The 18170-nt window shown below is 40.7% G+C and overlaps 1 protein-coding gene across 1 annotated transcript; it reads right to left on the reverse strand.

The window, feature by feature from the left end:
- Positions 1-383: 383 nt before the first annotated feature.
- Positions 384-13138, reverse strand: PITHD1 (PITH domain containing 1). The gene is made up of 6 exons (XM_075853213.1): positions 12892-13138; positions 10749-10792; positions 10581-10658; positions 2915-3019; positions 2052-2160; positions 384-545 (listed from the first exon to the last, which is right to left on the reverse strand). The coding sequence occupies exons 1-6, from the start codon at positions 13081-13083 to the stop codon at positions 444-446; spliced, it is 630 nt and encodes a 209-aa protein (XP_075709328.1). The 5' UTR covers positions 13084-13138; the 3' UTR covers positions 384-443.
- Between the last annotated feature and the right edge of the window lie 5032 nt (positions 13139-18170).

The following is an 18170-nucleotide window of genomic DNA, read 5'->3' on the forward strand; positions in this document are numbered from 1 at the left end:
TGAATGATAAATTTGGAGTATCTTGCACTTTTCTCTTCCTTATATCGCCTCTTGGTCGGTTTAGTTTTCAACAAATTTTTGCATCAAAATTTTGGTGCAAGTTGGCCAATTAAGCCACACCCCTTTCTGAGATGCCACGCCCCGTTATTAGACACTTTTGAAAAAGGTCTAGTAAGACACAAACAGCTGTTATTTTTGGCGCAAATCAATAATAAATTTGTCTAAATTTATTTTATAAAGTGCAAATTAGACCTGAAATTCTGGCGAAATAGAAAATCTGCCCCATAATGTCTTGTCCCATTACTAGAGCTAGTATTTGTGCAAGTTGCTTCCGAACATTTTCGGAACTATGAAAAAACAAAAATGTCAATGTCAAGCAACACTAAGATGGAAGAGGTTTATTCAAGAAAGGTTTACTCAAAAGTTACGTCTGCTGCATTGCTCTAGGAGATAAAATGAGATTGAGGATTGCTCTGTGTTATTTTATGATCAGTTGGATTTGCAGCAGATTCATAGTTGCAGATTGTCACTTCATGTCGACGTGCCTGTAAATATAAAACAAGCCAATGATGAATCCAAATAGGTTGTATACATGAATTCCTGCATACATTTTGGTTTTCGTCATGCTGGGGCTTTAGACACAACAGTTGGATTCACACGAAGTTTGGATGCAGTTTTTTTAATGCAGTTTTTTTATGCAGTTTTTTTTAGCCAAAGTCAGCAGTGGATCTGAATAGAAATAAAGGAAATACAGATATGTATCCTCTCCTATGGATCTACTCCTGTGTTTGGCTCAGAACTTCCACAAACTACATGTGTGATTCCAGCCTAATCCTTTTCACCATGGGAAATGATCATGTTATAGGGCATATAAGAACATATGGACGTCTCCGATCTGGACTACGAACGAAAAAGCCCCTTTCCTTCTGGTGGCCAGTTGTAGCAAGGCCAGTAGTATTTATTTCTTTCCCGTAGTGCCATTATATTCCGCAGCATTGTACAGATATTGTCATTACTCACATTGGTCAATGGGGCTCACAATTTAATTTCCCTATCTCAAACACACTGGGGCCAGTTTCAAAGGATATGAACCTATTAATTATGATTTTTGGCATGCGGAAGGAAATCAGAGAAGTCCAGTGAAAACATAAAATACAAACTCTATGCAGATGTTGTCATTGTTTGAATTTGAATCCAGGATTCCTTTATAAAACGGACACAATGGCGCTGTGCCAGATCCAAGCAAAGGCCAACAGACCCCATTGACTTATACTGAAGTTTGTGGGGGTTTCAGTCTAGGTTACCATTGTTTGAACCGAAAGAATAGTGCTGATGCCCGCGACAGAGAATCAGAACGCCAATGTGCACAGAGCCTTACATGATCACCCACTCATTTGAAGTAGTACTATGTAATGCTACATGTGCACTGGCCATAACAGCGGATGTTGGCCGTATCCCAGACTGACCACAGTACAGGGAACCAGGCTCCTAGCATCATAGTTATCTATGATGCTAGGAGTTCCCGCCTCCCTCCGGGAATACTGTCCCATACTATAATCATGTTTTCAGTACGGGAGAGTATCCCTACGGGAAGCAGGGACTCCTAGCATCATAGGTAACCACTTTACTGTGGTCGGTCAGAGAAATATGGCCGATAAACAGTCCGTATATCACAGACTGAACACGGCCGTCTAAATAATGCCTACGGGTACGGCTAAATGTACGTGGTTTTGCCACAATTTCACATTTTGACAGGGTTCTGCAGTAATTGCGCCGAAAACTGCGATTTGACTGCAACGTATAAATAAACCCTAAGACTGAGGCTACAAGGTGAGTTTTTGTAGCGTGATTTCCAATTTTAATGGTCGAGTTGCAGGGGAATTCTAGGACTGCAGTCACTTGAATGGGTGCACAATCAAGTGATGGCAGTTTTGCACATACGAATATGCCACTACAATGCACTGATATTACTCAGGTTACACAATTCAAGAATAATCACTTGTATCTTTGCAGCAGAAGAATAAAATTGCATATTTGGATTCTGGTTTTACCTCTGTCCACTCTCCTCTTAATCCAACGTAGTAAATCTTGGTATTTTCAGCTCCAAAATTTTTGGAAACATGGATAGACAGATGAGACACATTTGAAAAGCGAGAAATTCTATAGAAAAGAAACCTTAATTTTAGCTTCTATTACTGGATGTCCAATAAAAAAAAAAAACAAAACATAAATTATCAAAACATTCAAAGTGCAAGCAAACTTACCATCCTTTTAATTAAAGTGTACCTCAATTCATTGAAAATTTTTAACAAAGTTTTCATTTAAAGGTGTTTGACAGTGTGCCCATTCAGCTCTGGTTAGCTTCATTCAGGAGAAGTTAAAGGGCTTCTCCCATCTCCTATTGCTACGTGCCACCACTTTCTGGTCGGTGGGTGTCGTAAGAATAAAGGTTCCAGCTGTGCAGTACAGTCATCTCCTGCACAGCGCTCTCGGCTACATATTTATACTAGAACACAATTTTTTACCTTTCTAAACCCCAATCACCTTAGCATCAGGGTGCCAGTATAATAATTTTTTTCAGTGTAATCCTTACATCTTCTAATAGGCATCTTAAGGTGGCCATAGACTTGAGATAGCGGTCGGACGAACGATCGCTCGGCCGACAGCTGTTCCTCTCATGTGATTTCAATAGGGAGTAAAGTCACTGCCAAACTCTTCAGGCAGCAGCTTATCTATTTACAGACTAAAAAATCGGGCATGTTGGAATTCTCCATACACATTAGATGATCGGCCAGTCTTGCCGAAAGCGGCTGGTTTGGCCGACATCCATCTAAAGTGTATGGCTAGTCTTACTACAACTATTCTCTAATCACTAAACTTATTTATGGGTAGACACTTATAAAAGAACACATACTTTGTAGGATATTCTATTTCTCCAGTGGTGTCAATATTCAGACTGAAAACTTGATCAGCTTCCCTTCCAACATCATCAAAGCTCATGTGAGGAATGTTCTTAAATCTATCAGATATATAAAGAATCTTGTAAAAACACACATGGGTTTAAAACCATAAACATGTTTGGTTAAATTATACAACTGTTAATTTCTAGCCTACAGAATCCAGTCTCACATTTACCTCTCTCAAACACACTTTGTTCTTTTCCATGATCTCTTCATCACTAAGATAAAAGAGCAGTAAAGTATCGGGCATCAGCGCCAGGCTCAGGAGGACAAGGACCGGACTGGTCCCTTCGTCAGGTCAGTTAATGTTTGCACGTGTAATGTGCACAAAAAGAACGAAAAATCGACTGCTGTGCACTGGTTTGTTCGCATTTTTTTTTTTACTGCATATATGTGCACATTACACGTGCAAACATTGTTAACTGACCTGACGAAGGGACCAATCCGGTCCAGAAGCGCTTCGTGGTTTGAATTAAAGATCTCCTTGATCAAATTTACCTGGCCTCGTTCCTTGTCCTCCTGAGCAAGGTGCCGATACTATACTGCTCTTTTATCTTCTACATACCCTGTCCCCGGTGCGAAGGCATTAGTACCGAGGGACTGCAGTGGGTGGCAGCCGGCAACCTATACTATTTCACTCCACGCATAGCCTTAGAGGAGCGCCGTTGATCCCTCACCTTTTTCCACTGTGCAGCTCTTCATCACTAAGGCCCCTTTCACACTGGGTTTTAAAATACTCATGTTGACATTTACGCCGGGAAAAGCTCTCAACATATACATTAGGCAGAGGCTTTTCAATCGATTTTCACGATGTATCCTTTAAATCGAATACCATAATAGCCTATGGGTGACGGATGCATAACAGTGACATATGTCAGCCTTATGTTATGGGATCCGTTTAGCATATAAATCATAAACACTCATGAACATTTCATGACGTATCCGTAAAACAGATCCAACAATATGTGTTATGGATGCCACTGTTAGGCATCCGTCACCCATAGGCTTTTATGGCATTCGTTGAACAGATACATAATAAAAATCTATTGAAAATCTCATGACACATACGTAAAACAGATGGCTGTGACGGATGCCATACACTGGCATCCGTCACCCATAGGCTCCCATGTTAAGGAAAAATGTATACCACGTGGTATACTTTTTTTTTTTGCAGGATGCCCCTGGATAGACTAGTGTAATGGGATCACCTTTAGTTTTTATTATGATGTTCTATTACATAAGATATATATGTAACCGCACTAGGACTAGCAGTCAAAGTGCTAATATTATCCACTCTTATACTGGGAAAGCATATTATATCTTAAAAGAGCTTTTTAAAACTCATCTCAGAATAGACCAAGTGATTAAAAATCTATGTGCTAACTCATCCTGTAGAACCAATGGGATTAAATAGTCTCAACATATGTCGTCGTCCCCCATGGATCCGCCACACCGGACTCTATAACAACAGTGTGGGCATGACCACTGGGGTCCGCGTCTCTGGAAGAGAAGTGAAACCCAACACCCCATGGATCACGGGGAAAATCGCATAAAGGGCAAGGCTATTAAAGCATATAAATCTCTCAAATGGTTAGCAAAAAAAGGAAGTCACACAAAGGGATTATACATGGTGGATAGAGCACTAAAGTCAAAGTCCCAAGTAGAGAGAATACTGAACAATGTATGCGCTTACAGTAGCACGCTAAAAATAAAAAAAGCATACCCAAAATATGAACCATGCTGGAGAAAAATTCTTAAGTACAAGCAATGGTATATTTGTATAGAATATATATATTATATATATATATATATATATATATATATATATATATATATATATATATAAAAATCATATACAGTAGATAATATTTTAGAAACATTGTTCCATGACGGGCTCTGCTCCTACATAATGAAGGTCCCTTTCTTTCAAAACGTGTAGATATCTGTGAAAAACATAGAAAAAAAATGAGAGTACAATCATTGACTATAAAAACACAAACAACAATCTAGCCTATACCCAAAATAACAATCTAGCCTACACCCAGGAGAACAATCAAGCCCGACAAACACGGACCCATGGGCAAGTCACCCCCTACTGTATTAAATATGTGGGCTATATTCCTAGTTTAAAGGGGTTTTCCCATCAGGGACATTTATGACATATCCACAGGATATGCCATAAATGTCAGATAGATGCTGGTCCCACCTCTGGGACCGCACCAATCTCTAGAACGGGCTCCTTAAACCCCCTTCTAGCTTTCTGTGTTCCCGCTAATGCTTGGGATTTCTGGCCAGGTTAGATGAAAACAGTGTAGCTCGCTGTGCTACGCTGTTTCCGTAAGTCCCATAGAAGTGAATGGCAGTTGTGAAAACAGAGTAGCTTTCATTCTACGCGGTTTCTATAACTGCCATTCCCTACTATGGGAGTTACGGAAACAGCGTAGCAAAGCGAGCTACACTGTTTTCTTCTTATACGGTCGGAAATCACAAGCGTCAGCGGGAACACTGAAGGCTAGAATGGGTTTTAAGGGACCCCGTTCTAGAGATGGGTGCAGGTCCCAGAGGTGGGATCAGCATCTGACATTTATGGCATATCCTGTGGATATTTAATAAATGTCCCTGATGGGAAAATACCTTTAATCCCTTTGAGGACAGAGTTTCCAAACTGAATATCCACTCAAGTTCCTTTCTTCTAAGGACCAATTCTCTATTTCCTCCCTGCCTATTATGGGGCACCGAATCGATGATTCTAAAACACAGAGATACACTGTGTTTGCAGTCTAGAAAATGTCTTGACACAGGTAAGTCTCATCTCTTAGTTTTAATGATTCCTCATTCTTAGAGTTACCTCAACCACATAATGTAAGCTACATGGGCAATTTAATAGATATGGGAGGGTAACCAGGAGACGCTATATAAGGGGCCGATATGAGAACATGGACATTCCAACTGGAGGAGGAAGCGGTCCCATTGGAGACACAGGAGGAAGGGTCAACAATGCCAGGATGAGGGGCTGGACAACACCCGCACGAGGGAACTGGCATTATCAAACCAGGAGGAATATTGGTGGTAAATATTTCCTCTTTCGTACTAAACACGTTACAACATAAGGTGCTCAATCGCAGTTTATCTTTTTGTCCTACTAATTTTGTTAGTTGGTTTGAGCTTGACCTTGATCTGAAACGTTTCTTTAGGCTATTAAGATTGAAAGCACATTTTGTAGTTCAGCCTGTACGTCAATCTGTATGCACTACAGTCGATATGTCTGATAGAGATGTGTTTAAATTGAGAAATTATGAGTTGCATAGATAGAGTAGATTTTAGCCACCACAAACAAACCAATAGGAATATGACATGTGCAGAGCAGATAGCTCTTAAGGAATTGATAGATAAATCCAATTTGACCATAAAACCTGTAGGCAAAGGGGGTGCCATCGTTATGATGGACACCTTTCTATCTGCAGGAGATGAAGGTCCAATTGAATAATGGTGATGTATATGTTGAACTCACAGGTGGTCACACATTTAAATTTGCACGAGAATTGGAATCCCTTGTAACATCATTGGTAGAGTGCTTTGTGATTTTTTACAGGTCAAATATCCGAGGACCCCAGTTCTATATCTGCTACCCCAATTCACAAGGATCCTGTAAAACCTCCCAGATGTCCTATTGTGTCAGGAAGTGCAGAACTGTATCTTGACAAAACGTTGAAGCAATTTGCTATGGGGGCAAACTCATACATTAGGGACACCACTGATTTTTTTGGTCAGAATTGGTAGCCTCCGGGTTCTTGACCGGTCAGTCTTGGTGACCCTGGATGTGTGGAGCCAATACCTCCATTAATTACAGTCAAGGTATTGATTCAGTCCTACATTATCTTAATGGATCAGGATTTTCAGGCAGACAAAATTTGTCAGGGCACTTCAGGTATACTCACAAGAAAATTGCTTTATGGTAGGGGATAAATTCTATTTACAGAAAGGGGCTACAGCTATGGAGTCAAATATGGCCACAACTTATGCAAATATCTTTATGCGGCGGATTGCGGAGGACCTGGTCTGTGTGTCACACCATTTTGCCCATTCGCTATGATGGTGGCGATACATAGACGAGGTCTTCCTCATTTGGACCAGATCAGTTGAGGGGTTACTTGAGTTTTATACTTTCCTAAACTATGTATGTCCAGAGATCAAACTTGCAATGTCCTATTCCTCTATAGAGATTTTGGATACACAGATCCAACTTAGTGGTGGCGGCTTAACCACAGATCTCTTTTCTAAGAAGACAGACTTAGTTTGCTGCATTACTATAGTGGACATCCAAGGGCAACGAATAAATCATTGCCATTCAGCCAACTCCTTAGGGTTAGGAGACTGTAACTGAGGAGGACAAATTATCTCCTCGACTAGATCAGAAGCGCAAGAAATTCCCGAATAGGGGATACTCTAAAAAGGCTTTGGATAACTGTAAGAGAAAAATACAAACGTTAAACAGATATGAGTTACTAAGTAAACATAAAACAGACCAGAGGAATGTGCAAATACCCTTTGTGTCTACCTTTTCCACCTCAAGTCCAGAGATTGGGAATAGAATATGTAAGGAGTGACGCTTGCTTACCAAGGCCTTTCCTACGATTCATGAATTTCAACAATTACCTATGATGGCATATCGTAGGTGCAAAACTTTAAAAAAAACAGGCTGGTGAAGGCGGACATAGGGTCTAAAGTCACTGAGATCCTAAATTATTTGTGCCTCCCACGCAGGGATATAACGTGTGTAAAAATAAGACTAAAAGGTGATAGCTTTTGCCATCCCTGAATGGGCAAAATCATCAAAATTAGAGGGTTTTTCATCTGTCAAACGTCTATTGCTATAGATCTATTAAATTGCCCCTGTAAGTTACATTATGTGGGAGAGCACCACTGAGGTAACTAAGAATGAGGAATCACAAATCAAACATTAAAACTAAGAGATGGGACTTACCTGAATCAAGACATATTCTAGACTGCAAACACAGTGTATCTCAACTGCGTTTTAGATTCATCAATTCGGTGCCAATAATAGGTGGGGAGGAAATAAAAGAATTGGTCCTTAGAAGAATCTTGAGTGGATATTCGGATTGGAAACTATTTCCACAAGGGATTAAACATTTAATACAGTCGGGGGTGATTTGCCACGGGTCCGCGTTTACATCGGGCTTGAATGTTTTCCTGGGTATAGGCTAAATAGTTATTTGTGTTTTTATAGTCCATGATTGTACTGTCATTTTTTTTTTCTATGTTTTTCACAGAAATCTACACATTTTGAATGAAAGGAACCTTCATTATGTAGGAGCAGAGGCTGTCAAGGAACAAGGTTTCTAAAATATTATCTACCGTTTATGAAAGTTGTTTTTCTATACAAATATATCATTGCTTGTACTTAAGAATTTTTCTCCAGCATGGTTCATATTTTAGGCTTCCTTTTTTATTTTTTCAGAACATTTTCAGCGGTCTACCTTAAGCGCATACACGGTTCAGTATTCTCTCTACTTGGGACTTTGACCTTAATGCTCTATCCACCATGTATAATCCTTTTGTGTGACTTCCTTTTTCTGATGACAATTTGAGAGATTTATACGCTTTAATAGCCTTGCCCTCTATGTGATTACCTCCGTGATCCGTGGGGTTTTGGGTTTCGCTTCTCTTCCTGATTCCGGGGAGACGCAGTCCCCAGTGGTCATTCACTCCGTTCTTATGGAGTCCGGTGTGGGGGTTCCATGGGCATCCCTCAGGGGGGGGGAAACAAAAGTTGGGACTCTTTAATCCCATTGGTTCAACAGGATGGGTTGGCACATATACTTTTGCGAACTTGCTCTGTTCTAAGATGAGCTTTAAATAGCGATTTTATGATATAATATGCTATATATTACGGCTAACACTCTGCATATCCCAGTTTAAAAGGGTGGATAATATTAGCGCTTTAAGCCCCCTGGTGGGGAGGTTGGAGCTATTGATAAGAGCTTGTTAGAGAATGTCCCCTGTCATGCGCAGTAGAGCCCTGCGCACAAGCAGCTTCGATTAAGGCTTTGCGCATGCGCAGTTGCGGTCTCGGCACTGTATGCGTTCCAGTGACGTATATTCTGTCACTGTGCCATCTTGGACATGCGCAGTGACTACATTTGGACGCCGCTATGAACATGCTCCCTTTTACAGCAATGTAAGTTTGTATTTTATTGATTTAATTAAATGATTAGCCTCTGCCCCCTATTAATTTATGCACAGTCGTGGACAAAATGGTTGGCATCCTTCCTTTAAAGAAAGAAAAACCCACAATGGTCACTAAAATAACTTGAAACTGACAAAAGTAATAATATGCAATTGCCATTTATGGAGGAAGAGGAGAGCATGTGTGGAAGCACTGGGCTGCCACAAATAGTGCCCCCTTTACAGGGGAGAGTTGTGGCCGTCCCAGCTCGATATTTGTACATTCCTCCTTTGTGCAAAGGTCTCTTACCGGAATCCTGTTCCTCTCTGGCACATCTGCTATAACCAGCGTATAGAATGGATTTTTCTTTTCTTAGGCCCTGTTCACACTGAGTTTTTTTGCCGTGGTATTTGCTGCGGATTTGCAATGGATTCCCATTGATTTCAATGGGAGGTGGAGACGTTTTTTTACCGCGAGCAAAAAAAAATCTTGAAAAAGAAGCCACATTCCCTATCTTGAGGCGTTTTTCACCTCAAAAACCCCATTGAAATCAATGGGAGACGGAAATAAATGCATTTTTTACAAATTTTTGGGCAAAAAAACACTTGCGGTCATTTCATCTTTCTGTTGAAGAGATAGCTAGAAAAAAGCCTAAAAAAACGCGGCACAAAATGCCCCAAAAATCGTGTGTGGTGCAAAACCACTTCAAAAAGACCGGAGCTGATTTTTCCAGGCAGAATTTTCTGCCTGCAAAAAACTCAATGTTAACATACCCTTAAAGTTACAGCAGTGGAAAAGCAGCAGGGCTAGTCTCAAATGGCGACAAGACTGTCAATTCTTGTCACCATTTGCAAATTCAAGGGCGCATTGGTTACCATTTTGGTTGCAATGTGGAGCCCTGTTGGGTCCTTTTTACTTTCTAGTGAATCATTTCTGCAAGCCCTGTTGGGTGGCTACCTTACAATAAGCAGCTGCCTGATCTCAACCCTCCTGGGAAGATCCAGTAAGGTCACTCCGTGTAGAGCAGGAGTGCTGGTACCTTGTATTGCATCGTATAATAGGCTTTTCTTTTCGCCACACTCATTGCTATGTAAAAGGGAAGCCTGGGCCCCAGCACAAAACATCTCCCTTTCAGGGGGTTTCTTTAAGACCATTTACTCATTACCATTTATTTTACCCTAATACTTTAGAACTTGTCAATTGATTCGATTTATAAATTGCTCCAATAGCAAGATTGGATACGGAAATCCCTGTGCTGTTGGAATGATCTGTCACTCAAAATCCTTTTATTACCTAGTACTTAGGTTTTTCTTGACAGTTTAAGACGTAGACAGATCTTGAAATGACGTTTAATCTCAGGTATGCTGAAAGGGAGCGAAAAGGAAAACATATGGCACTTAACATTTTGTTAGCATCCTATAAATAATACTCACAATCTCATTTCTGAAGGGTGGGCATCACTATCCTCTCCAATGAGAATAATCCCTTTTAATTTCACATTGCCAGTGAACCTAACAAGAAAAAGAGCAATAATCAGACTTTCAGCAAGTACAAGGTTAGATGAAAGGTAACAATACAGGAGCCCTTCATATGATACTTACGGAATATTGAACAGCAATTCTTCATTGTCATCGCTTTCTACAAACTAGACAAGAAGTCATATCAAGCACATGTAAAATTAGATATTTTTATTACTATATAAAGCTTTAAGTGTGGAAAAAAAAAATAGAAAAAAAATAACATTTTTCAAGTTTGAACTCCTTTTTTGATTACATAAAAGAAACCCTTCCTGTGAAAAAGTCAGTTTATGTGTTTTTGCAGTTTTCCATTATTCCATAGTTTATCAAACTGACTTCTACCTTCTACTGTTCCTGAGTAAAGGCGCTTTTACATCGGCCGACACTCAACCGGTGCAGCGAGTGCCGATCACCGAGACATCGTTGATCGGTGCTTGCTTGCTCGCTCCTGTCACATGGAGCTGTGGATGGGGACGAGCGGTCGCGATCGCTCGCCCCCATCCATTATCATCATGTCGGCAGCGCATCTGTTTACACTGGGAGATGTGCCGCCGACAACGATAATCTTTTACTTTTTTAAAAGGATACGACCAGCAGACGATCGAGCTTCATCTGCTCAACTCTGCCCTTTTTACACAGGGCAATTATCGGCAACGAGCGTAATATGAACGCTCGTCGGCACGATAATCGCCCAGTGTAAAAACCCCTTTACTGCCTGTATAGACCAGAGCTGCATTCACAATTCTGCTGATTGTCAATGGAAATTGTCAACAGCTTTTCCACATTTTATACACATGGTTAAAAGGAACCTGTCAGCCGTTTTAAAGGTCTCAAAACTGCTGACTGGTTGATATAGGGGAGGGGGAAGGGCATTTTAAACTTACAGTTTTTCTAGAACATGCATGACTGTTTAATTCCCCCAGCGCGCCAATCGCAAGTGCCACTGAAGCTGGACTTGGTGTGCAAGAGCTCCTGCACTGCACGCTGCAAGGCAAGCCCCAGCCCTTTGCTATGAGTGACTGCTCTAGTGTCCTGATCGGCCGCTAAAGCCATCACTCAGAGCATACAGTGGAACTTGATCGAGAAGACGGTAAGTTACAATGCTCATCCCTTCCCCTTCTCTACATCAACCGGTCAGAAGTTTTGAGGCGTCAAAACTGCTGACAGGTTTCCTTTAACAGCTTAGCAGGGGGAGCAGTTGGTTTTTCCAGGCCTGGGATGAAGAGAACACATCACCAAATGAAAATCACCAGAACAACAACTAACAGGAGATATCAGCTATGTACCCAGCCGCTCTGAGCTATAATACAGGTTGTAACTCAATGTATACACGATAAGTAACGCAGTTTTACTCGAATAGGTATATACATTCATTATTTAAAGGGTAACTAAACGTTCAACAAACTTCTGACGTGTCATAGTCAATGTAGATTTGTACGGGCTCAATAGAACATCTAAGAGCCCGTACTCCGCTATATCGGCTTTCCGGGAAAAGCCGAACAGTAACCAAGCAGCTCGGCGCTCACATGAGAACTTCTGCAGCTTCGATTTAGCGAATGGTGGGGTCTCAGTGCTCGGACCCCCACCAATCAAAACTTCTGACATGTGAGAGACATTTGTTGAACGTTTAGTTACCCTTCAATTATACTGTAAAGTTATGTTCAAAAGGTGAACATATCCTTTAAAGGGACATTCTAGAGAAAACTGTATATTTCTATTATAATGGTTTACTAGGGTGTATTTTGGACTCAATGAATAACTATTCTACTCTCCACAGGATAGGTTATAAATGTCTGATCGCTGGGGGTCCAACCACTGGCACCCCCAGCGATCACAGGAAACAAGGTCCCCGAGTCCCCTGTGTGAACGGAGTAATAGTGCGCATTCGTGACCACCGCTCCATTTATTGTCTATGGTACTGACGGAGATATGTGAGCACAGCCAACAGCACATATTGAGATATATACACTGCATACATTTGTGCTTCAATATTAGAGAGGGGGCAGGTGTGCTAACAGAAACCACAGACTTCATTTTACAATCTGATAAGTTGCTATTGACAACTTTAATTTTCCTTCCCACTGGTTTGTACACGACTCACATACCACCATGTCGCGCCCCTCATGTGATAGAACAGTTATAGGCTCATAGTGAACATAAGGCAGTGTCTCACATGACAGCAACATGTCACTGTACACACTACTGTATCTTAGCAATAATTAGTTACCCGGCTCCGCTCTCTACGTTCTTCCCAGGCCTTGAACACTCCCTTCCCACTCCCCTCCAGGCTTTCGTTCAGACACTGCAGCTTGTGTAAGTCAATCTTTTGGTAGAGCCCGTACTCCAGCCCGCGCTCCGGTGTTTCTGTCCGCTCAGCCCCACAAGCGCAGCCTCCACCATGACTGTGCCCGTGTGACATAGCCGCTGCTTTTCAAACTTCAACATGGCCATCTTGGTACTCCCTCTTTATATAAGCATCCACGTAGCGGCCATCTTAGTACTCTCAGTAACGTCATCACTAGTCAGCCAATCACATCCTACATTCACAGATATGGCAAGAGCGTCTACTACTTTGATGTGAAACCAACAGCGCTTATAAACAAATGCTGGCGACTCGTCAACTATAGGCATCGTATGCTTAGTTATAGAAAGCCAAAAGGGGGCAGCAGTGAGCCAGCAATCTGTGAATGTGGCAAACAGAAAGTGGTAAAGGGTGAGACAACTGTGCTCCTGCAAAACCATTTAAATCTAATGCCTGGTACCCTGGCATATCATAGGAGGAGCAAATGTTTTCAACTTGAGGCGGTGGTTGGGGGAATTGTGGTAGACTACTATGTAGCACTCTGGCACATTTGACTTTATTCCCCGTTGGTTATTGAACTGGTGCTTGATGATGCACCGGCTCCATTTTGGAGTACTGTCTGATCAGGGTTGCTAACCTGCACTTCAGTCATTTCTGGACAACTGGGCTAAAATTCACCGACAGACCAAAATGTTTACTAACACATTACAAAATCATTGCCTATGTGCTGTGCAGTGTGCTTGGAGTGTTTCACCAATCACAGCCCGGCTTGTAGGTTTCCCAAACTAACAAAGCTGCAAGCGGTGCTGTGATTGGTGAGTCCGACTCATTCCACCACCGCTACCGACAGACCCTGTTTTAGACAAAGAATGACCCTGGGCAAAGTTAAAAGTGGGGCCCCAAATGCATAAATATTGTTTCAATTCAGAAGGCGGTGTGCAGAGAAATGCATCGCTGGTTTCTAGCGCATCAGGAGTGTTGTAAGCCCCAAAGCATATGTCCCCCCTCTCACACAAAAAAATTATATACATATACAGTTATTAAATTATACCACTATACCAGATGAAATATTACCTACATACGGTTACTGAATAATACCACCACAACATAACCATATAGTGACTGACTAATAACCCCATACTGTTACTGAATATAACTCACTATTACAAGACCAATATTACCAATAACAATACATTATAAGGTCCAAATAAAACCGCCACACCATAACCACATAGTGACTGAATAATACCCACATACAGTTACTGAATAATACCGCCACAACATAACCACATAGTGACTGAATAATACCCCCATACTGTTACTGAATAATACCTCCCCAGCATAACCACATAGTGACTGAATAATACCCCCATACTGTTACTGAATAATACCACCACACCATAACCACATAGTGACTGAATAATACCCCCATAGTGTTACTCAATAATACCACCACACTATAACCACATAGTGACTGAATAATACCCTCATACTGTTACTGAATAAAACCACCACACCATAATCACATAGTGACTGAATAATACCCTATACTGTTACTGAATAATACCGCCACACCATAACCACATAGTGACTGAATAATACCCTATACTGTTACTGAATAATACCGCCACACCATAACCACATAGTGACTGAATAATACCCCCATACTGTTACTGAATAATACCGCCACACCATAACCACACAGTGACTGAATAATACCCTCATACTGTTACTGAATAAAACCACCACACCATAATCACATAGTGACTGAATAATGCCCCCATACTGTTACTGAATAATACCGCCACACCATAACCACATAGTGACTGAATAATACCCTCATACTGTTACTGAATAAAACCACCACACCATAACCACATAGTGACTGAATTATACCCTATACTGTTACTGAATAATACCGCCACACCATAACCACATAGTGACTGAATAATACCCCCATACTGTTACTGAATAATACCGCCACACCATAACCACACAGTGACTGAATAATACCCTCATACTGTTACTGAATAATACCGCCACACCATAACCACATAGTGACTGAATAATACCTCCATACTGTTACTGAATAATACCACCACACCATAACCACATAGTGACTGAATAATACCCTCATACTGTTACTGAATAACACACCACACCATAATCACATAGTGACTGAATAATGCCCCCATACTGTTACTGAATAATACCGCCACACCATAACCACATAGTGACTGAATAATACCCCCATAGTGTTACTGAATAAAACCACCACACCATAATCACATAGTGACTGAATAATGCCCCCATACTGTTACTGAATAATACCGCCACACCATAACCACATAGTGACTGAATAATACCCTCATACTGTTACTGAATAATACCTCTGCACCATAACCACATAGTAACTGAATAATACCCCTATACTGTTACTGAATAATACCACCACACCATAATCACATATTGACTGAATAATACCCCATACTAGTGACTGAATAACACCACCACACCATAACCACATAGTGACTGAATAATATCCCCATACATTTACTGATTAATACCACCACACCATAACCACATAGTGACTGAATAATACCTCCATACTGTTACTGAATAATACCACCACACCATAACCACATAGTGACTAAATAATACCCCCATACTGATACTGAACAATACCAACACACCATCACCACATAGTGACTGAATAATACCCCCATAGTGTTACTGAATAATACCACCACACCATAACCACATAGTGACTGAATAATACCACCATACTGTTACTGAATAATACTGCCACACCATAGCCACATAGTGACTGAATAATACCCCCATACTGTTACTGAATAATACCGCCACAACATAACCACATAGTGACTGAATAATACCCCCATACAGTTACTGAATAATACCGCCACAACATAACCACATAGTGACTGAATAATACCCCCATACTGTTACTGAATAATACCTCCCCAGCATAACCACATAGTGACTGAATAATACCCCCATACTGTTACTGAATAATACCGCCACACCATAACCACATAGTGACTGAATAATACCCTCATACTGTTACTGAATAATACCACCACACCATAATCACATAGTGACTGAATAATGCCCCCATACTGTTACTGAATAATACCGCCACACCATAACCACATAGTGACTGAATAATACCCTCATACTGTTACTGAATAATACCTCTGCACCATAACCACATAGTAACTGAATAATACCCCTATACTGTTACTGAATAATACCACCACACCATAATCACATATTGACTGAAAAATACCCCATACTAGTGACTGAATAACACCACCACACCATAACCACATAGTGACTGAATAATATCCCCATACATTTACTGATTAATACCACCACACCATAACCACATAGTGACTGAATAATACCTCCATACTGTTACTGAATAATACCACCACACCATAACCACATAGTGACTAAATAATACCCCCATACTGATACTGAACAATACCAACACACCATCACCACATAGTGACTGAATAATACCCCCATAGTGTTACTGAATAATACCACCACACCATAACCACATAGTGACTGAATAATACCACCATACTGTTACTGAATAATACTGCCACACCATAGCCACATAGTGACTGAATAATACCCCCATACTGTTACTGATTAATACCACCACACCATAACCACATAGTGACTGAATAATACCCTATACTGTTACTGAATAATACCACCACACCATAATCACATAGTGACTGAATAATATCCCCATACTGTTACTGAATAACACCACCACACCATAACCACATAGTGACTGAATAATACCCTATACTGTTACTGAATAACACACCACACCATAACCACATAGTGACTGAATAATATCCCCATACTTTTACTGAATAACACGCCACACCATAACCACATAGTGACTGAATAATATCCCCATACTGTTACTGAATAACACACCACACCATAACCACATAGTGACTGAATAATATCCCCATACTGTTATTGAATAACACGCCACACCATAACCACATAGTGACTGAATAATACCCCCATACTGTTACTGAATAATACCACCACACCATAACCCCATAGTGACTGAATAATATCCCCATACTGTTACTGAATAACACACCACACCATAACCACAGTCACTTAATAATACCCCATACTGTTACTGAATAATACCACCACACCATAACCACATAGTGACTGAATAATACCCCCATACTGTTTCTGAATAATACTGCCATACTATTACTGAATAATACCACCACACCATAACCACATAGTGACTGAATAATACCCCTATACTGTACTGAATAATACCACACCATAACCACATAGTGACTGAATAATACACCCATACTGTTACTGAATAATACTGCCACACCATAACCACATAGTGACTGAATAATACCCCCACACTGTTACTGAATAATACCACCACACCATAATCACAGTGACTGAATAATATCCCCATACTGTTACTGAATAATACCGCCACACCATAACCACATAGTGACTGAATAATACCCCACACTGTTACTGAATAATACCACCACACCATAACCACATAGTGACTGAATAATACCCCACACTGTTACTGAATAATACCACCACACTATAATCACAGTGACTGAATAATACCCCCATACTGTTACTGAATAATACCGCCACACCATAACCACATAGTGACTGAATAATACACCTATACGGTTACTGAATAATACCACCACAGCATAACCACATAGTGACTGAATAATACCCTCATACTGTTACTGAATAACACGCCACACCATAACCACAGTCACTTAATAATACCACCATACTATTACTGAATAATACCACCACACCATAACCACAGAGTGACTGAATATTATCCCCATACTGTTACTGAATAATAGCCCCACACCATAACCACATAGTGACTGAATAATACCCCCATACTGTTACTGAATAATACCACCACAGCATAACCACATAGTGACTGAATAATACCCTCATACTGTTACTGAATAACACGCCACACCATAACCACAGTCACTTAATAATACCCCCATACTGTTACTGAATAATACCACCACACCATAACCACATAGTGACTGAATAATACCCCCATACTGTTACTGAATAATACCACCACACCATAACCCCATAGTGACTGAATAATATCCCCATAC

This window comes from Rhinoderma darwinii, chromosome 2, assembly GCF_050947455.1.
Source record: "Rhinoderma darwinii isolate aRhiDar2 chromosome 2, aRhiDar2.hap1, whole genome shotgun sequence".
Taxonomy (NCBI): Eukaryota; Metazoa; Chordata; class Amphibia; order Anura; family Rhinodermatidae; genus Rhinoderma; species Rhinoderma darwinii.

Coding starts and splice junctions, on each gene's coding strand:
- PITHD1 (XM_075853213.1), bottom strand. CDS start 13,083: ATGTCACACGGGCACAGTCATGGTGGAGGCTGCGCTTGTGGGGCTGAG. Junction 10,659..10,748: donor GAATTGCTGTTCAATATTCC/GTAAGTATCATA, acceptor TTTTCTTGTTAG/GTTCACTGGCAATGTGAAAT. Junction 3,020..10,580: donor CACCCTTCAGAAATGAGATT/GTGAGTATTATT, acceptor TATATCTGATAG/ATTTAAGAACATTCCTCACA.